Genomic DNA, 19,140 nt, shown 5'->3' on the forward strand with positions numbered 1-19,140 from the left:
TCCGGTCCATCTCCTGGAGTTGTTTGTATTCTAACTCCATCACTAACTCACAATGACTCGACAAAGCCCCTCAAATGCACCTTATTTTTTCTGTATGTCTTGAAATTTTCCTAGATGCTACATTCGCATTCCATTTATTATCTTAATACTCTAACTATTCCTGTGTCAGCCAGAGGAGGATGGGCTCTCCCTTTTGAGCCTTGGTTCCCCTCAAAGTTTCCTCCTATCCAGCCAAAGGAAATTTTTCCTCGTCACTGTTGCAGGTATTCTTTAAAGCTGCTGAACTGTGAACTGTACAAAAGTACTGTACAAATTACACTGAAATAAGCCGGTCCACATGGCCACAGTAGCGCAAGTCTGAACATCTGAACTGCTGCAGTACATGTTTCACATCTGAAAAGTGTCTCTGTGATCTCAGCAGTCATGCTTTCCTTACCTATTTTGTACACTCATCTACAGTTCAGGGAACAGTACTGATGGTAGTGGACACATGTCTCTGAGAGTGATTACACACAGGCTAGAGGGGTGTTATTCAATAATTACTCCACTCCATAACAAATGAACATACTTCCTATATGGAGGAGTCTCTATCTCTCTCTCTCTCTCTCTTCCTCTCTCTCTCACACACACATTATATTAACCTTCAGTTTAAGCAGCAGGGATTCACAGAAGTACACATGGGGGTTGGTCCTGTAGAAGTAAAGAAACCAATCACTTGACTGTTCAGAGCTTTCAAGGAGGGAGAGCTATGTCAATTTTCAAGTTTCAAGTTTATTTAGAGCCCAGTATCACTGTTTACAGTCTTAAAGGGCTTTACGTGCCACAACACTCAAAATCAAAACAGGACGGCACCCCCTGACTTAATCCTCATACTGGGCAAGAAAAAACTCCCCAAAACCCCAGGTGTAACAGGAATAACAGGGGAAAAATGGGAGAAATCTTGAGAAGAACCACAGAGAGAGGAGACCCCTTCTTGGCCAGACAGGTGTGCAATAGGTGCCGACCCAGCAGGCAATTACAATTTCAAGTAAATGCAGAACACAAACAAAGGGGATGGCGATGCAATCAAACACAGGACTCATCTAACTCTAACCCTAACCCTGAACTACTGTAATGCTGTAATGGTTTGTCTCCTTTAGGTTCAGACCTTTTCAATGCTTGTGACAGCCCAGAAGTGCAGGTTTGGTGGCAGAACTGCTCTTGCACTGAGGGGACATCTGTAGGCTGCTCACAGTGTGGTACCGTGCTGTCTTTGACTCCTGTACCCTCTGCACTGACAGCAGCAGTGGGTAACAGGTCTCAGTGTCACGGTAGTGTCTGAAGACCTGCAGTGGAATTCAGACCAAGCACACAGGAACAGACTCCAGCTTCACACACGAATCTGAGTGCTATGGGTCTGCCACAGGACAGAGGAGAAAAAAACACCACACACACACACACACACATACGCATACATGCAAAAACACACACACAGACACACACAGACACACAGACACACACACACACACACAAACACACACGCAAGGGTCTGTGGAGCTCTCAAAGAGAATATGAACGAGAGACCAGAGCAAGTCCAGTCACCCTTCTTCAGCTAAACATCCATCGAATGTTTACACCATTCATACAAACATTGATGATTACAACTCAGTGAAAGATATTAAAATATTTCATTTCAAACCAGATATAATTACAGTATTGTTCAGTGTTATTAAAACTGTCTAAGTTGGCCGAGAAAGAATAAACATTTTTTGATACACTGTTATAGTGCACACAGAATTAGACAGGACTATGAACAGTCAGTGAATACGACATGATGAGAAGAGCAGTAGGGGGCCTGTGGGGAGTGTTTGTGATGTAATGATTCACAAACAGGACACTGTCTCACCTGCATGCCTGTGTTAGCCCCAGAGAGAGAGAGTTCTCTCTTAGCCAGCAGCTAGAATGCTGTCAAAAAAGGACCCAGAAGCACTATCTTTTATTCAAAACCTGCTGTGGTTACAGTAAACTCAAGTTTTGCATGGGAAAAAACAAACAAGCTCTCCTGATCCCTGTTTTCCCCTCTCCTCCCTGTCCTCTTCTCCTCTGTAATGCTGCGCTAATATCTAATGGGTGCTAAGCTGCGGCTGCCATAGCAACCCTCAGCACACCGGATTTGGATCCCATTCAAGTGAGGCAGAGGGCTGAAGCGGCCGGACAATAATCCTCCGAAAAAGTGGGCACCTGCGGGTCCAGAGCAGTGCATCCTGTGAAAAGGCTGTGAGTGGAGTTGGAGAGAGGGAGCTGGTGTAGAGGAAACATGTGCTCTCACTCTCAAGCACTCGCTCCCACATGATCCCCACTCCACAGTCTGCTTCCAATGTGTTGCAGGAGGAGCAGAGTTGAGGACCATCTCAAGGCTCTGTTCTCTCTCTGGCCGGCATGTCCCGTGACCCACAATCCAAGCTTTTCACGGCAGCTAACTGCGCGTCGGACCAAAGCGCGGCTCTCTGGAGAGGAGCCAAGGGATGATGTCACTCTGCACGGAGGGACGGAACGCATGATTAGTGAGAACCATCTGATCATTCCCGTCAGTGGGCTGGTGAAGAAGTGCTGTGTGTAAGTGCTGAACGGCAGAGAGAAATCAATGAGTCCCCCATAGCACTGCTGAGCTCCATCACACAGCAGAGACAGAGAGAGAGAGAGAGCCTGCCTCTCCCCATGGCTCAAATTCATACACTCGCTATTTCTCCCTCTGAGTTAGGAGACAGACAGGATACACTAACCCCAGCCCTAAAAGCATTCAGATGCACCCACATAACCTTCACTATACACAGCGCGCACATACATACACACACACATACACAGACACACACATTCTAACAGTAATAGACAGATTACCCCATTGCAGCAGAGAACACACTGGGCAGTAAAGTGAACAAGAGTTCCAGAGCAGGTCCAATGCAGCAGGGAGTGCCAGGAGATGGTCTTACCTGTCGGGGACATCATGACTGGCCGTGGCTCCTAACAGTCCTAGAGCTGCACTCCCTACTGCTGCAGCAGCCCCACTGCTTCCCTCCATGATACTGTCTCACTGCAGAACCAGCCTGCCTGTCACCGGGGAGAGAGGGGGAGAGAGAGAGAGAGAGAGAGAGAGAGAGGGAGAGAGAGGGAGAGAGAGATGGAGGGAGGGGGGAGAGAAAGAGGGAGGGAGAGGGAGATGTGGTGTAAGGAAAACAAAGTGATGGAAAGAAGAGGATAGACAAAGTATGAATGAAAGTGGAAGAGGAGAAAAAAAGAGAGATTTTCAGTTGTAATGTAACCAACATATATGAGGCAAAGGCCAAAAAAAAAAAAAAACAACACAAAGAAATGACACAGTGGGACAGACCCTGCGTAAATTACCAGTGCATTAGATAATAATACAGATCATGTCAAATACTTTCTCACTGGAGTCATTTCATAGAGGACACAAAGAAACACATACTTAAACACTCAAACAAACACAGCCCAATTAAATAGAGGCTTCAGTGCTTTTGCTGGAAAAAGCAGGCTTCATTTTTAAACCACAATATTTCCTGATAGCTTTCCGAGTGTTTCATTCAAACAGAACCCACACAAATCTTATGCTTGATCCACACACATTAAAATAAACCCACTGTGGTATGAAAAGGCTGAAGACTCCAAGGGTAGTGTTTAGAATCATGTTCATCATTACGTAATGATCACTGAGAGGAGTCATCATCAGAGACAACAACTGTGTGTGTGTGTCTCTCACACACACAGAGACAGACAGAGAGAGAGAGAGAGAGAGAGAGACAGACAGAAAAACACCTACCCTAAGAGCTAACACCACACAGGATTTAATTGCACCGACAGGAAGGGAATAATGGGAAAACCATGCATCTCCCCTTTCCAATTTCAAACAACAACTAAAAAAAAGGCCCCTCAGCAATGCTCCAACTGGCAGCACTAAAGATTTCTTTGTCTCCTGTGAGCCAAGCAGGGAGAATTATATCACAGAAGCCAAGGCAGATCAGGAGAGGGAGGAAAGTGTGCAACCCACTCACAACCCAAGCGCCCGCCGCTCATCCTCTATCAGAAGAGAAACGGGCACATATGCCTTCACTCATCACGGTTTGTCTGAGATAGAGAGAGAGAGAGAGAGAGAGAGAGAGACTGCATCATTAAGATGATGCAGAGGGACAGGAACAGAAACTTCACTCAAAGACTTTTCATCAGTGGACTGATGAGTTTAATTTGTTCAGTGTAGAGAGTGTATAAAACTGTGCACAGATGGGCTGTCTGTGTCTTTGCCTCACTCTGGCTGATGTTGTCTGTGGTTCTTTCAACTGGCCTGTTACTGGGGAGTAATTCTCCCCACTGCAGCAGAAACCTGAGAGCAGGCAGAAGGCCGCACAGACACCAGCCCCCGCCTCAGACTTGGCTGCCCTTGTCCGAGGACATTGCGTAAGCTTACTGTCACAATACAGCCAAGAAGCTCAATAAAAACACATTCTGGAATTTACCAGAGCAGGGATGAGCCTCAGTGGACTGCCGGCAGTCTAAAAAGACAGCTCCTGACTGACGCACAGGGGAGACAACCCAGCGCCAGGCTGGCCATGATGGTGGGACTCATTGACAGGCATATGTGTGGTTCTATATGAGAATCAATGGGTCACACAACACTGACTGAGAGAGAGAGGGGTGGGGGTGCCCCTGGGAGAGACACTTAAGACGAGGGTGTGTCTGAGGACGTACTCCAGACACACATAGTTTCTACTCCCAGATTGGGTCAGTGCATTCAAAGCCTCCAAGTTCGTCTCTCTAGTGTTTAGTCATGTTTCCGCTGGGCTGCAGTCCAACAGCACTCTCCTGTGTCTCCACTGCCTGCCTGTTCACACTGATTACTCATACCTGGCACTAACATTACCATAAGCTAACATTCAGGCTTTTAATGAGATGCAGATTATCGTGGGTTTTCCTGTCTGACAGCCACGAACAATGCCGGCAACATGAGACATTCAAACTGTCCAGGCCTAATCAGTGCTTCCTCTCAGTCAGCACAGCGTGGGCTTCAGCTGCTTCACATTCACCACCTTTTCACTCTGTTCCATCACCAACCATCACAAGGATTAAAACACTAAACTGGATCTCACGTCCTCTCACACACCTGCAACATGAACTGAAGTTCCCACAATCAGTTGACAAACTTGAAGCCGTTCCCTGGAATTCCTCATTCTCAGAAAATTACACGCCATCACTAGAAAACATTTATGAACAAAATCATTGAGACAGGAATGGAAAGACAAAAGTTAATAAGCACGTGACTTCAAATGCTGCACTTTCCACTGCATCATCACCAACAGCACTTTTAAAAAGCACTGTGATGTAAAGATGTGAGGAACGTGCAATATCTGGTTCTTCAAATGAAGAAATCAGTTTTAGGACATTCCAAGCCACTGACCAGCTTCATTAACCTCTGAACTTTGTCACCCAAACTTTTTTTTTTAATGAAGCTAGTGTGTTTACACTAATGGACTTCATCAGTAGTGAGAGGTCATAGAGGAGTAATTTGAGCTTTTGTGTGGAACCTAATCCATCAGATACAAGGAACTGTGGGAGCTAATGTGAAAAGGCTGTGTGACATTACATCAGGGGCAAAACCCAGTCCCTATAGAATACAACCTCATTCAACAGCAATAGACACACAGACATACATACATACATCCATATATACACAAATACACACAACCATGCATACACAAATACACACACGTACACACGGACACGTGCGCACGCATGCGTGCACACGCGCGCACACTCACACACACACACAAAGCAGCTCATCCACTAAACAACACAACTCTGATACATTCTATCCCTAATCTAATTTCTGTCAGCTGTCAAACAGGACCTGCTGTGTATGAACTAATGAATGTTGTAATGGACTGCATTTCCCTCTGCCCAGTGACATTACCAGGATAGTATTTTAAAAAATAAAAGTCAGTGATTGGTTTTTAGTTTTTAGTGCTGGCTGACGCTTCTGGGAGGTTAAAAAGAATCCCACGGCGCGAATGACTCAGCACCCCCGCTCTCTCTCTTTCTCTCTCGCCCATTTGGACTGTGGAGGACACATTATGAATTCCCGGCCCGGTGTATTTGAGCTGATGACAAACACTCGTTTGCTGCCAAAGTGAACCTCACAATGTTGGGTTCTGGGGGTGGGCCGGAGTGTTGCAGTAAGACAGGAGAAAAAAAGTTTTTTGAGGATGATCTTCCTGGTGGCACCTCGCTCAGAGAGTAATTAGCAGCCTTTGATAAACAGGTCTGCTTTTCCCATGAGAGTCGCTATGGGAACACTGCTTCGTTAGCAAAACAAAACAAACGGACAATGTGCCCAAAACTGCTTCTATGCAGTCTCCCATAAGCAGGACCAAATGACTGAATGCACTGACTGATAGCAGCGGACTGGGGGGGTCAGGGAAGAGAGCTTGTTTCACTGCATCCCGTGTGTTCTGCTTTTCTTAGGAAAGAGAGGTAAAAAAATAGGGTCTTGTGCAGCTTGCCACACACCCACTCATTCATCCCACTTTAAGCAGACAGCATTGCTGCAAAAGCATCAGGCATTAATACTGAGCCTGGGCCTGAATCAGGGAAGGGAGGGGGTGGAATACATGCACGCAGGCGGATGAAAAGATGAATGAACGAGTAGGGGAGAGCCATGCTACACTGGGAGAGTTCCAGACTCTAGACAAAAAGCCTGGAGGCTTAGTCTGCTAACAAAGGGGTCCAATTCTCATTCTCATTCTCTCTCTGGGTATGGAACCTGGTGCCTCTGACAAGCAGAAATTGTTTTGGGGCAGTCTACTAAAACAATGCTCTAATACTGCCTGACTTTAAAGGTGCAGCATCGAATTCCATCCGGGAAGAATTCTCCACTCGTCACAGACAGAAACCAGGATGCCAAAATGAAGAACTTCTACAGACCAAACACAATTTAATTTAACTTTAAGTGGTTAAAATGTATAACACAGTGAAAATTTATAATTAAAAACCTCTGTTGTTTTGGTGGAAGTCTCCATGGTCCCAGAGACCAGTGCTGAGAAGTCCATTGTGTTGTTTAGAGCCCGACCGATAAATCGGCATGCCGATGTTATCAGCCGATATGAGCTCATTGCAGATAAATCAGTGACAATTAAAGAAGAGATGGAAGATGGATCCTTCAACCATGTTGACATTCATGTCAGCCATGCCTGGCTCTGCTGCAGTAACTTGAAAGCCGGCACCATCAGTCAAACATCAAAATTACATTTAAAGTTATGGTAGTCGAGTGGTGTAGACTAAGCTGCTGACAGACCTGATTGTAGGTTTATTTATGAAACAGTGTGGCAGTTCTAGCCAGTAAACAAACAACAGTCCTGTCATTTCTTCCCGGTCACTTCTAAAAATTCTCTAGCAACATCACTTACAGCAGCTTATAACACTGTCTACTGCTAAAACAGGTTACCCACAAAGCTAGCTAATGCCATCAGTGGAAGATCACTTATGTTAATGGGCGATTAAACTACAGTGTTTAACTTATTCTGCCTAAATGAAGCAATGGTAAATATATCTGCGACTCGCACGTTTGTAGTTACAGTCGGTGCATTGGAAATTATTGACCCAGAAGGGACACATAAATAAACATGAGCTGAACAAGTATCTAACATGGCTTGGTAGCCAAGCAAAGTTATATCTCTTTCAAATGTGTAGCCCGAAATTCCTCGATATGACATGACTACAGTCATGTAGTATTAGATGCATTCAACAGCAGCGATACTCTAGGTCACTGTATCAGTTTACTGCATTATTTATCAAAACTTTAATATATTTTGTTGTACTTTCGTTCAAAGCAAAATTTATGAGAATAAAATAAGTTTACTTTTAAACTTCATTATGTCATGTTATCTTGGTGAGGACTCTTAAATAACTACACTTAACAAATATTAGGGAAAATCTTTGTTTATGTTATGTGTTTCTTGGGAAAAAAAAAGAATATCAGCTAATATCATTATCGGATTTTTAAATCATCAAATATCGAAATTGGTATCGATCAGGCTCTAAACTTGTTCTTACTACATTTGTTCCCAGTTACTGATCAACATGACCATTCTCCTAGTGGCATCCTGACCAATCAGAGAGCAGAGTGTAACAGCACCACCAACAGTAACAAAATCTGCTTCACTTCACCTTAAATACCAAAACTACACCACACCTTCTATGAGAGAGAGAGAGAGAGAGAGAGAGGGAGAGAGAGAGAAAGAGAGAGAGAGGGAGGGAGGGAGAGGGAGAGAGAGGGAGAGAGAGAGCGAGAGCGAAACTGGGGCATGTGGCACAGCTGAGGATACATATACATATGTATGAGGTTGGAGGTTCTTCGTGCCGTGTACACTGTGAACTACACTATTTCTCCTTAGATTTCTGCTAATGAAAAGAGGAAGATCACACCGTCTTGCTGTGGTCGGAGAGAGTCTGGCCTCATATCTCCTCAATGTGCCAGGACACAGGAGATGGCATTTCACGTCCCATTCCCCCGGAAAAGCAAGCAGCAGATAGAGGTGCCGGCCAGTTACTGCACTCAACATTACCATCCTTTCAACGCCGGTGGGGCAGGGTCTGAGCACGAGAATTAGGCCAATCCATCTACACGCTGCTTTAAAGGCAAGCCCAAACCATTACTGCTCACACTTACATAATCACCCTGAGCAGAAAACCGAAAAAGAAAACTGCTTCTCAATGCTCAAATGTATTAAAAACAAAACACACACATTTCATTTAAATTTTGCCACTGCAGTACGAATTCCCTGACATATAGGCAGTCTATGTGGTTATAAATATGATATATATGTGAAATATTTTTAGACCTTGCTGTGTGAGTGATTTCTGCAGCACACTGACTGGAGATGTGTTGGGAGCAGCTCTCCACACACTGCTCTGGCCTTTGAGCGGAAGTCACCGGGTGGTAAATGAGAACCTGGAGGCCAGTGGTCAACACTGGGATGAATCACACTGTATGAGGCCTGGAAGAATATTTTACCATCATCAGCACACTATAACACGGCCAATGTTTTTATGATTAAGCTAAGGCACTACGAAAGTCTTTAAGACTTAAAGAAAAAAAAGCTGCTTTTGGAGAGTTCGTCCGAAAAGCTACTGGATTACGCACGGTCACAAGTGTGACTAATGGCCCACAGTACAGCCTTTTGTTTTAAAAAAAATCCCCATGTGCAAAACTACTGAAAGCTCCATAAATGAGTGGTGAGGCCAGGCCTCCTGTCCGCCGTACTGTGGATTTAACAGAGAGCATCACACACACACCTACTCTCAGCATACCAGTTTCCACTGATCATCAGGAGCCCAGCAAAGCTCAGATCATGCCAGACCTGTATCAGAGGTCCAGAACGTGACACATACCCGTTTTACACCCAGAGAACAACAGGACTTGACAGTCACAATAACTTTTGCAATGAAGAAAAATAGCAAAGAAAGAAAGAAGTAAAGAAAAACACCAGTGGAATAGGCAGGAACTAACAAAGCATCTGCATGTCTTGAACGCAGCTCAAACAAAAACAGTCAGTGTGATGTTCTGCCTGTTTTCTCAGTCTTTTCCTCTTGACAAAATAATGTGTTTGCACTGTCCCTCTGTCTGGGGTAAAGAGACTACAGTGAAGACTACTGTGAACCCTGCATAAAAGAAAATGGATGTTTTAAAACTAACACCTTTAGAGGAGAGAGGAGGTGTGGAGAGAATTAGATGAAAAGAGAGATGATCAAAACCAAAGTTGTGGACAGGTGAGTGTCAGTTGCAGGCCTGAGTCTCACACACACACACACACACACACACACACACACACACGGGCACACTCCTTCAGGGACGGGGGGTATCACAGTCTCTTTGCCACGGTGAAACACCAGCGTTTTTCTCACTTCCTCTCCTAATCAGTGCTAGCTGTTTGATCTGCTGCTAAAGAGCGCTGATCCTAATTCAGCGGACAGCTCATCCCCCAGGGCTAATGTCTGTCAGAGTGGCACAGGAAGTAGGCCATCGCCCAGAGGACTGCACCACTGTCACCACGCTGGGCCACCCAAAACACAGCCTGGACAGACTAACAGAAAACCACATACACACACACAAAGAGAATGCTATATTCACTGGGTTACAGTGCTGCTTATAGCTGAGAGCAATAAGTGAGGAGTCTTGACTTGGTATTCTAGATGAAGGACGCAGCTCCTCAACTTCCTGGTTAATTGAAAACTCTCTCCTCGGAAGACTCCCTCGTCTTCCCTCACATAAATGAATAAACTAAGGAATGAAGAGTGTGAAAAGGTGAGGGGTCACTGGTTTGTTGTTTGTCCTATCAGCTGCAGGCTAGGTTATGACTGAGTCATAATTCAGAGCCTGTGTAAGCGGCAGAGCTGCAGACACTAACAGCTGTCTCTCAATCTTGACACAGACTTTGAAGGCCATGTGTCCAGGGTGGCCAGAAAAACACGCCCTCCAACCAGTCCATCACACACACACACACACACACACAGAGAGAGCGAGAGAGTGAGCCAAACACAGGCATACACACATACACACAGACATACACACAGGCATACACAAACACAGACACAAACAGGCATGTGCACTTACACAAACACATAGATACACACACAGGCATACAGAAACAGGCGTGCATGCATGCAGTCATACACGCCCATATGCACTTTCACGCGCGCACACACACAGGCATACACACACACACACACACACACACACACACACACACGTGTGGGAAGCTGCCTGCAGCCTATGCAGCTGCCATGACATTCAACACTAAATCAATACATACAGGAACATGAAGTAAATCTCCTCTGCCTCCTCTCCTCTAACTGGGCAATCTGATCTGGTCCTGTCTAGTCTCTGGGGAAGGAAAGAGGCCAGAAATGCTCCTTCCTTTTGAAACTCAAAGCCTGTCACACCAGCTGATGGGTGACACATCAGCAGCTGAGCCCACTTTGTAAACAGCTTAGCAGCCATTCATTTTCCCCAAGTGGGAGAGCAGAGACGAGCTGATATGACTGATAGTATGAGGCCTCAGAGGAGTAAAGGAACAGAGATGCCTTAACCATGTGCCCACTGCGTCAACGGGCTTAAGAAGGCAGCGAGAAACAATGGCAGAGCACGGGTGCAGTCTGTGTGTAGAATATGTTTGTCTAAGGAACAGAACCAAGCTGGATAGTTAGTTAACAGTTTTTTAAGCCTCAGTTTCAGCAGTGTGAGTGGTGAGAGTGGAGTCATTCATAAGAGGTTCATTCATAAAATGTATGTGTGTCTATGGCACCACCCACCAAAAGCTTTTGATAATCTCCCTGTGTAGTGTAAAGTCCCTCAGAAACAAGACACCTTTTTAATCCCTATGCAATCTCTCTGAAGAATTCCAGAATTATCCCAAAACTCAAATCCAAAATACTGTGGATTTTCTGTTAGCTTTTTTTTTTTTTTATGTAAATTAATAAAAGGAAAAATATTTCATTTCTGTTTAGATTATTACAGATCATACCATTTCAAGTCATTCAACTTCAGAGTTTCCAGCTCGACACAACTCAAGTCCACTGTTCTGAGGACAAATTCAGTCATGCAGGCAAACACAAAGCCTTGTTCTTGACTTTACAGAGGGGAAACAATGCATTAGCAAAGAGCCGCAAGGGGTGTTGAACAGATAAGACGTCTTTTACCAAAGAACTTCAGGGCATTTATAAACTGCAACTCATGAACTGTCCTACAACCTATGAATGAAGGGGAGGAGAGAAATGCAGTGTTGTACATGGACTTGGGCAGTTATTCCAGAAGCCGCAATTGAAGAGCCACTGAATCAGGAGCATAAGGCACATCAAACTCCAGCAATGCCCTCGGTCACTGGGGCATGTGGTCTAGCCAAGGAGAAAATCTCTGGACCAGATTACCAACACAGCTTGGTATCTAAGCGTGCGCCTCAGAAGAGGGGGGGGGGGGGGGGGGGTGACAGGACAGGAGTGGATTAATGCAAAGAGATAAAAACGGATGAAAAAAGGCGTAGAGAGGCAGGTGGTCTGCTCAGAGCCTCAGAGGCCTGGTTGTCTCCAACCTCTTTATCAGGCTCTGTCAATGCAGGGATCGGGGGACTCGTTTGACCAGGAGGAGTGAAGCCGACACTCTTTCACTCTTCAAAGCACAACAGCGTTCAGAGGTTTGAGAGAGTGATACAGAGTAAAGGCAGGCAGGGTCGAGAGAGGCCCTGTCTACACCTTGCATTAAGATCTGATTTTGGTGATCCGATCACAAGTGGAGAGCTCAAAAGTACAGATACAAACGCATCCAGTGTTCATTGAGGTTGCATCGAAATCCGATCACTCAGACCACATTGGGAGGCGGTCTGGACCGCATATGACCACATTCTTATAGCAGCGTAAACGCGAATGCGAACTTGACCACATTGGACGACCACCTACCCAACTGACGTCCTCTGCTTAAGTACGGAAGTACGAACTCAGTCGCGTGTGCACACATACGCTCGCTAACGGCATAGTATTTACGTGCGACAACAGGCAACAACGAAAACAACAGGGAAAATGGATAGTCTTGATTTCCTCTGGGTATGGGAAGTGCATTGATGCCTCCCGCCGATCAAAAACAACAACGCTTAACGTGAAAAAGCTTAACATGACTTAATGTTCCAAAACTGCGATCAATGATCACCAAATTTCTCTCGGACATCTCTTGTCAGAAACGCCTCCTCCTGTCAAAAAATCAAAATCGAAATCCTAGGAGTATGGTTGTTATCTCACCTTAAGCTTTTTCTTCTCCATTGACGCCCATTATCAGGAAACAGCTTAACGTGCCTTAATGTCCCAAAACAGCAATCACTCACTCTCACTCACTCATTATCTAAGCCGCTTACCCTGATTAGGGTCGCAGGGGGTGCTGGAGCCTATCCCAGCGCTCATAGGGTGAAAGGCAGGGAAACATCCATCGCAGGGCAGACACACAGACAAACACACTCACCCACACATTCATACCCAGGGACAATTTAGCATCTCCAATTCGCCTAACCTACATGTCTTTGGACTGTGGGAGGAAACCGGAGCTCCTGGAGGAAACCCACGCAGACACGGGGAGAACATGCAAACTCCACACAGAAAGGACCCTGGCCGCCCGGCCAGGAATCGAATCCGAGACCTTGCTGTGAGGCGACAGCGCTACCCACTGCTCCACCGTGCCACCCAAACAGCGATCAATGATCACCAAATTTGTCTGACATCTCACATGTCATAAGCACTATCTCCAATCAAAAACGAAAACTGAAATTCAATGAAAGTTGAAATGTGTTGGAAATAGTTTACGTATTTATTTGCATATAAAGCAGGGAAGTGAGATCCGATCTCAAGTAGTCACTCGAGATACAGATTCTAAAGCCAGGTGTAAACGGACGTACTTACAGCTGTCCACTTGTGATCGGATCACCAAAATCTGCCTGTTTACTCTGGCTTTTAGTGCTAAAGCCAACAGTAGGAAACTCTGTTCATACACTCTGCAGATGATTCACTAGTAAAATATCACATTTTTTAAAATCTTAATCTTTCCACTGAAGTGTAACATGTCTAATGTTAAGTAAACAAGCCATAATAAACATGATGTCATAGAGGTTTAACACAAACTAAAAACCTGTGAGAGACCTGCTATAGGTCATAAAGTACTCATCTGTACTAGTCTACCTACCTCAAAAGGTCACATGACTGCAAGCAATCCAAGACAGAACATGCCAAAATCAGATTTCATCAAATGGGTAGTTACAATAAAAGCAGACTGTGATGTGTGCAACACACTCGCCTTCAACAAGGGATGTGCTACAATTCATGGCTGCCAGCCAATATAGACAGTATGGGAGTCCACTGGCCAATGCTAATAGTGCACAAATCTGCATGCTGTTACTGTTACTTCTTTTTCATTTACTTAACAATTCGAACAACTTCTGACCACATGTTTGTATGAGTCACTGTGAGATTCATGAGTAACAGTAAAATCTATATATATATATATATATATATACACACACACACACACACACACATATGAAAAAAATTAAGAGACCACTGTAAAATTATCAGTTTCTCTGCAGGAAACGTCAAACTACTAATATCATTTCTTCCAAACTGAAGACAACTGGTTAAAATAATAAAAAAATGCAGTGTTTTCAGACCTCAAATATTGCAAAGAAAACAAGTTCATATTCATTTTTAAACAACACAATACTAATGTTTTAACCCAGGAAGAGTTCAAAAATCTATATTTGGTGGAATAACCCTGATTTTCAATCAAAGCTTTCATGCGTCTTAGCATGCTCTCCTCCAGTCTTTCACACTACTGTTGGGCGCCACTCCTGACGCAAAAATTCAACCAGCTGGGCTTTGTTTGAAGGCTTGTGACCATCCATCTTCCTCTTGATTGCATTCCAGAGGTTTTCAATGGGGATCAGGTCTGGGGATTGGGCTGGCTATGACAAGGTCTTGATCTGGTGGTCCTCTATCCACACCTTGATTTACCTGGTTGTGTGGCATGCAGGGCTAGCTGCAAGGTTTAATGACTGAGGGGGCATTTGAGATTTGCAAGGGGGCAAACATGTACATTATGATTAGGCTACAGTTAAAACCGAGGGGGGCAAAAATTTTATCTGAGGGGGCAGTGATCTGGGTGTGAGACACTGTGGCTTGTAGGCCTCTCCGGGTCTCTGTCTAAACGACAACCAGGTGTTGGGCAAAGCTGAAAACTGGACTCATCAGAGAGGATCACCTGACTCTAGTCCTTTTCAATTCTTTTGGTATGGTCAATAGTCTTTTTTTTTCCCAATTGCTTTTGAGGTAGTACTAGCACTGGTAGATCCGGCTGGTCCTATTGCAAGAGCATAGTGATGACCACAGCAGTGTTTTTTATACTTTTCCTTTTTTTCCTTGTTCAGGTGATCACTTAATCAGTACCCTATGAAGTAAAATGACATGTGCTTGTGGTGGAATTCAAACAGACACTGGAATGGAATGGCTGCCATACATGTAGAAATGCTGATTTAAGAAAAATTTGGAGTGGTCTCTTAACTTGCACTGATATATATATATATATATGTGTGTGTGTGTGTGTGTGTGCGTTTTTATAAGAGACTTGTTTGTGCTATCTGAATTGAAAAAGTTCAGCTGAGTTCTAGGTGTTGTTTTTTTTTCTGGGTGGAAAATGAAACTTGTTGAGTGTCCTTGGTCACGTGTACCTCTGGAGACTTCAGTCATGTTTACAAATGCCTGATCTGATCTGCCGTGTTTCTCAGTAATACTCAGATGGATCCACATCACTGACAGACAGTTCACATGGTGAAGAAAAAAAATGTCTGTGACAGAGTTTGATTGTAACATCAAAAGGTGCAGAAGGAAAGCAAGGAACAATGAATTAGCTGTTAAGGTAACACAGTTGGTTGTTCAAGCTATTGTGCATAAAGTTTATATGTTTGGTCTGTTGCTTAGAACTTTCAGTACCTTACAAACCACTGGCTGACAGTTCTGACAGCTTGCCATCTGGGCCAGTCCAATCCCTATCCCTAAGCATCCTTACAGTGAAACTTCAATAGCACTGTGTGTTTCTGTGAGTTACATGAAGTACAGTCTCATGCCTTACAGCACGCATTGTGTGTTTCTGTGAGTTACATGAAGTACAGTCTCATACTTTACAGCACTCACTGTGTGTTTCTGTGAGTTACATGAAGTACAGTCTCATGCCTTACAGCACGCATTGTGTGTTTCTGTGAGTTACATGAAGTACAGTCTCATACTTTACAGCACTCACTGTGTGTTTCTGTGAGTTACATGAAGTACAGTCTCATACTTTACAGCACTCACTGTGCGTTTCTATGAGTTATATAAAGTATAGTCTTAGGCTGTATAGCGCTGTGTGTTTCTGTGACCTATATAAAACACAGTCTAAGGCTTTACAGCAGCGTGTGATTCTGTGAGCCACATAAAGCACAGTCTAAGGCAGTGTGTGATTCTGTGAGCTAAATACAGCACAGTCTAAGGCTTTACAGCAGCGTGTGATTCTGTGAGCTACAGCCTAACGCTTGGTATCTCAGGTATGAGGCTTTTTTAAGACTTCTTTTGGACATAGAGTTTAATTTGATTTTTTAATTGTCAGTTAACATGTTAAAGTTGGAATAAACAAGATATTTCAAACTTGTAAAACTAGTTGCTGTAGTATTAATTCAGTAAGGTCAGTAAAAGCAAGAGATTTGACATTTGACACACCTGCTTCTCTCCCTCAGGTGTCAGTAGAGGGAGAATGAGAATTTCCGTATGTACTATTTGGTATTGCTTAAAGCATTTATTCACAGTATAACTCTGAGGTACATCGTCATTGTTTCCAGAACTCACTAATCAATGACGGGTGTTGTGCCACTGAAGAGAGCTGGAGTCTTGCTTCTCCTTATGCCAGACACAACATAACTTCTTAAAACATTGACACGTTATCTCTGTTTCCTGATAAAATTCGGGCTGGGATGTACTAAAAACAAGGCAGGAGCAAACCAGTTCAGTCCTGAATATTTCAGGCTAGTATGCGTTTCAGACTTGCATTTCAAATCGAAGCAGAACTCTAGTAGAAGATTCTGGAACAAGAGATAGAGCTTTACACAACTTCAAGCTTCACTTCAGCAACAAGTAGGAAGTTTCAGTTCTTTTTTTCCAGATGGTTATGAATTCTTCTACAAAAAGGATCAACAAACCCAATGGAAATTCAGAACGTAAAAGCTGGTCTGGCAATCTCAAAGGGACGCAGACAACATAGAACAATGGTGATGAAGCCCGCAAAGACATACAAATGATCTTGGTCTGACACAAGCTAAAAAAGTCCTATTGTCTCATGAATCAACTCGGGAAGACTGATGAAGCTAAACAGGCTGATCGCTGAAGGAATAAAGGAAACACAGACAAAAAACGGGCAGGACCTCAAAGTCAGAAAGTTGAACAAGCTGCACCTTGGTTGGTATGATACTCAAGTTGAGCAAGCAAGCAGAGCTGATAACCCCATCACCCACAGGGGACAGACCTAAACCAACCTAAACCTGTTACAGAATTCTTTAAATTCACTCTTAACACTGGAAAAAAGAGAACATTTAGCAAAGGATCTCATATTTTTAGTAACAAACAATTCCTCGAAGGCATCAAGCAGAAACACAAAGGAGGTGAGAGTGATATGACAGAAAGGTGGTATTGCTTTACAGAGCTTCTGACAACATTTTCCTCCCACTCCCCCTAATCTTCAAAACCCATTGGGAGTAATGTATCTCCTGCACTGTATCCACACATTCACAATGCTTAGCTGTAGAACATCTCCTCTCTTTTACGCTGTTTTCTACTACCTCTGTGTTGTTGTAAAATGTTACGTTTTTTATTGCATCCGGTTATTCATAAACAATGTAAGATCCTTCAGACAGTCACATTTTTGTTTTGTTGTTAATTTCATTTTTTGTTTAGAGTTGTTAATTGGGAGGGTGGGGTCCTTTATAAGTCAGAGATTACTCTCCCCACCTTTGATGATTGTACAAAAAAGAAGAAGTAAACCCTAAACGACTGCAGTCTGGGCATGGTTCAGTGGGCACAGCACATAAGCAGCACCATTTGTCATCCCAGACCAAAGCTGTTCTCTGTCCATATGATGACTGGCCTATTTTCTCCCCCTGAGCCACCAGTGACTCAGCATTCCTCTACCTGACCTCAAAACAGCACAGCATGGCCTAAACTTTAACAAGCATCCCGTATGGGAAAACAGTACTGCACTCTCATCAAGGGCAATAATTCATTAGAAATTCAGACTATCAAAAAAAAATCATTTTTGATAGGCTGAATATAATAACACATATATCTATACATCTATATCTATGTTTATCTCTCTGTATGTATGTATGTATGTATCTATCTATGTATGTATGTATTAGAGGTGGGCAATATTTCAAATATACTCGATGTATCATGGCTTGTTCTTCGTGCGATGTAGTAAATGACTATATCATGAACACTGAGTACAAACTGTCACATTTTTTTTTTTTAAGCCGCCGGCATGAGACTCGCTTTGGTATCTCACTTCTCTCACTCTCTGTTTCACAGGCACAAAAGAAAAAAATACCCACATACATACGTCACACACATTCGCCCACCCATCCAGACCACTCTCCTGGCCGAGTGCGTGTGACGTATATAGGTGTGTTTTTGCATCTGGAGGGAACACGGAAAGAGCCTGGAAAGAGTGAAAGAAGTGAGGCGCCAAGGTGACTTTACACGTGTTGAGTTCGGAAACGGTAATAGAGGATGGAGGCGGACGAATTGGTTCTGAAAAGAAACAGCACTGCATCCATCGTCTGGCAGTGGTTTGGGTATTGCAAGGAAGAGGTTGAACAAATACTGTTTTGTTAAATTTAACTTGGTTGTGATTTACCCCTTTTTGCATGCAAGTTTAAAATTGTTCCAATAAAAAAGTTTAAAATTGTTCCAACAGAAACCACTGATCAGTATAAACAAGAACGTTTTAATGCAGACATACAGATACAAACAGAGGATCAAGGAGCACGTGGCAGGGCATACAGACCATCACGGACTACAAACCACCCAGTACTGTGCCCCCATCCAGCTCTGCCTCCCTCCCTGACGAGTTCAATCACTTCTACGCTCGCTTTGACCGGGAAAACAAGGAGGTCACCCTCAAAGCAGATCTCCCTCCTGGTTGACTGCCTTTCTCACTTTCCAGCTCTGATGTCTGCGCCACCCTGAGCAGGGTGAATGTACGGAAGGCAGCTGGTCCAGATGGAATACCTGGCCGTGTGCTCAGAGCCTGTGCAGGGCAGCTGGCTGGGGTCTTCACGGACATTTTCAATCTGTCCCTGGCCCAGGAAGTTGTCCCCACAAGCTTCAAGACTGCCACCATCGTACCAGTGCCAAAGCACTCCACTGCTATGGCCTTGAATGACTTCGCCCAGTTGCACTCACCCCCATCATTGCAAAGTGCTTTGAGAGACTGGTTCTAACACATCTCAAATCCTGTCTGCCCTCTACCCTGGATCCCCATCAGTTTGC

General features: G+C 44.1%; 1 protein-coding gene across 1 annotated transcript in view; it reads right to left on the reverse strand.

The window, feature by feature from the left end:
• The window catches only part of arhgap32b (Rho GTPase activating protein 32b), an 85,635-nt gene that overhangs the window by 51,470 nt on the left and 15,025 nt on the right, over positions 1–19,140 (reverse strand). Inside the window, exon 2 of the mRNA XM_030783003.1 lies at positions 2,970–3,087. Coding sequence (XP_030638863.1) covers positions 2,970–3,058 — 89 coding nt within the window. The 5' untranslated portion in view covers positions 3,059–3,087. The remainder of the gene's footprint in view (positions 1–2,969; positions 3,088–19,140) is intronic.

The sequence above is a fragment of the Chanos chanos genome, chromosome 8, assembly GCF_902362185.1.
Source record: "Chanos chanos chromosome 8, fChaCha1.1, whole genome shotgun sequence".
Classification (NCBI taxonomy): Eukaryota; Metazoa; Chordata; class Actinopteri; order Gonorynchiformes; family Chanidae; genus Chanos; species Chanos chanos.